The sequence below is a fragment of the Gadus macrocephalus genome, chromosome 10, assembly GCF_031168955.1.
Source record: "Gadus macrocephalus chromosome 10, ASM3116895v1".
Classification (NCBI taxonomy): domain Eukaryota; kingdom Metazoa; phylum Chordata; class Actinopteri; order Gadiformes; family Gadidae; genus Gadus; species Gadus macrocephalus.
Window position 1 is genome coordinate 19,395,652 of NC_082391.1, and position 2,500 is coordinate 19,398,151.

A 2,500-nucleotide genomic window follows, 5' to 3' on the forward strand; every position below is an offset into this window, starting at 1 on the left:
CACGTCCTCGGCGTCCGTGCTAGAAGGAACCTCACCTGCTCATCAAACAAACAAACCACCCCCCCCCCCCCCCCCCCCCCCCCCCAAAAAAAAAAACATGCACCACCCACACCGATCCGCTTGAGCTCCACCTGTGTACAGTATCAACACCAGCAGACAGACAGACAGATGGGACACAGACGCGGTAACCGGGGGCGATTGAGCACGTCACTGTCACTTTCAGCGCAGCCCAGTCTTCAGGAAGTCCTTTGGTGTTGAAAAAGTGCAGGGAATAAACACAGCTTCAGTAAGCCAAGGACGACCCCTCAGAACACAATGTTTTTTACATCTCTACTCGACATTTGATCTGATGCGTGTGTGTGTGTGTGTGTGTGTGTGTGTGTGTGTTGGGGTGGATGTGTTGGTTGAATGTGTGTGTGTATCATTTTTGTTCATGTGGGTCTGTGTCCGTTTCTGCGATAATATGTCACATTCCATAAAGACGCCTGATCTGTGTATTACACATATTCTTTTGTCGCCGTTTTCCTTGTGTCTCAACGAGAAGAAACTCAATGATTCTGTACTCGTTCGCTAACTGCTGTTCCAACTTTTTTGTGTTGTTAATCTCTTCATCACATCTGACACATATGCAGCGATACGAGGTTTCTGTTGGCCCAGTGGCCCAGTGAGTCAGTCCTTTGTGTTTACTGCATGATACGGGTTAGATTTCGCTCATAATGACGTGCTGGCGAGCCAAGCAGAGCTCTCCTTCCCCTGTGACGCCTGAGCAGGCCACAGCCCGTCTGCGGTGGCAGCGGGCTGTTTGTTATGCGTAAATGCATTAATGCAGGAATGCGGTTGTGTTGTTTACATGTCTGTTTCTCTGACCTGCCAGCACTCAACGTGCGTCATAATTAGATCTGGGGCGCTGAAAACACGCTTGGTGCTGTCGTAACGTTCACCGCCCTTTTACTTCCAGGACGTAACACCTTCTGATACCTGCACTCCTTTTTTTTTTTGAAGGGGGCCCGCTTTTCTCCTCACTTGCTTTTCTGCTTCTTTGGAAGACAGAAAAAAAAAAACAATGCTTTGGGCATTGAGCACCTCAGCACCACCGACTGAAAGATTTATTTCTGAATGTACCCAAAAATAAGTGCTGTCTTCCCAAGTACCCGTAGTCGGGGCCCGGGCTCCGCCGCAGTTGAGTGTAGGCAGCTCTGACAGGTTAGGGTTAGGGTAGAATAGACCTGTATCTAATGGTTCGGCGGTGGAGAGCTGTCTGCCGCTGTGATGTATGGAGTCCTGAGGCGCGCTGCCGTCTGACAGCTGCAGCGCTTGAAAAATAGCAGCAGAGGGCCTTTTGCGAAAAAAAAGAAAAGGCTGGCTCCCCTGTAGGGGCCCTTTTAAATTAATTTCAGTCAGACGCTGTCAAAGCCGGAACATGGATTTGCATAAGCAGGATCAATAGCGTATTGGTTACCTGAGATAGTGGATGGAGGGGGAGGTGGGAGGGGGGGGGGGGGGGGGAGAGGGAAAGGGAGGGGTACAGCTCAGTGAAGTATGTGCTGTGCTAGGCTAGTTGTCAACACAGGTGTTTCGGGGCCGGCCAGCCTCCTGAATAACACACAGACCAGAGAGATAGATGCATACACGTATAGATGGAGGAAAATATATACAGTATATACAGTGTATATATAGATGTATATTTATAGATCAATAAAGAGATAGATAATATAGATTGATCGATAGTTACATAGATACAAAGGTGGATGGATAGGATGAATCGAATTGATCGATGGGCAGACAGACAGACAGACAGACAGACAGACAGACCCTTAACCTTCGACCCCCCAAAACTCACACAAACTCACGTGCTCACCGCCTTCTCCTCCCCCGACAGGCACTTCCTGTTCAAGCAGGGCTCCGGTTCGTCGGCCCTGCTCTCGGGGGCGGGGCAGGGCTACCCGCTGACCTCCGGCACCGTGTACTCGCCGCCGCCGAGGCCGCTGCCCCGCGGCAGCGTCACCCGGCCGCTGTTCACCTTCAACAAGCCCCACCGCTGCTGCAACTGGAAGTGCACCGCGCTGTCGGCCTCCCTGCTCACCCTCACCCTGGCCCTGCTGCTCACCTACGTCATCGGTGAGTACCCCCCTCCCAACACAGTCCAACGCCCATCCACCCTCCAGACCCCCCCTCCCAACTAGGGAGCGACCGATACATCGGGCCGATATTAGCGTTTTTTTTATTGTCCGGCTGCTGTATTCGCCGATAGTTTTTACCTGTAACATTTGTTATCATCATTGTGCAATTTTTATGATGCAAATTGAGGGAGCAAAAGTAGTTTCGGCTCCAAATACCGGCTCAAGGTAATCGGCAGCCCGTGTCGGTCGTCGGCTAAGGCTGATAAAAAATAATCGGTATCGGCATCGGCCCTGAAAAATCCCCATCGGTCGAACCCTAAACACCATCCACCCTTCATCCCCCCAACCCCTGCCCCACAGTAGCCGCGTTTACATGGCAC

At 51.5% G+C, this 2,500-nt stretch overlaps 1 protein-coding gene across 1 annotated transcript in view; it reads left to right on the forward strand.

The window, feature by feature from the left end:
• The window catches only part of LOC132466543 (teneurin-1-like), a 12,516-nt gene that overhangs the window by 9,264 nt on the left and 752 nt on the right, over positions 1–2,500 (forward strand). The window contains exon 3 of the mRNA XM_060063794.1: positions 1,880–2,500. This exon is cut by the window's right edge and continues 752 nt beyond it. Within this exon, the coding sequence (XP_059919777.1) occupies positions 1,880–2,183 (304 nt within the window). The 3' untranslated portion in view covers positions 2,184–2,500. The remainder of the gene's footprint in view (positions 1–1,879) is intronic.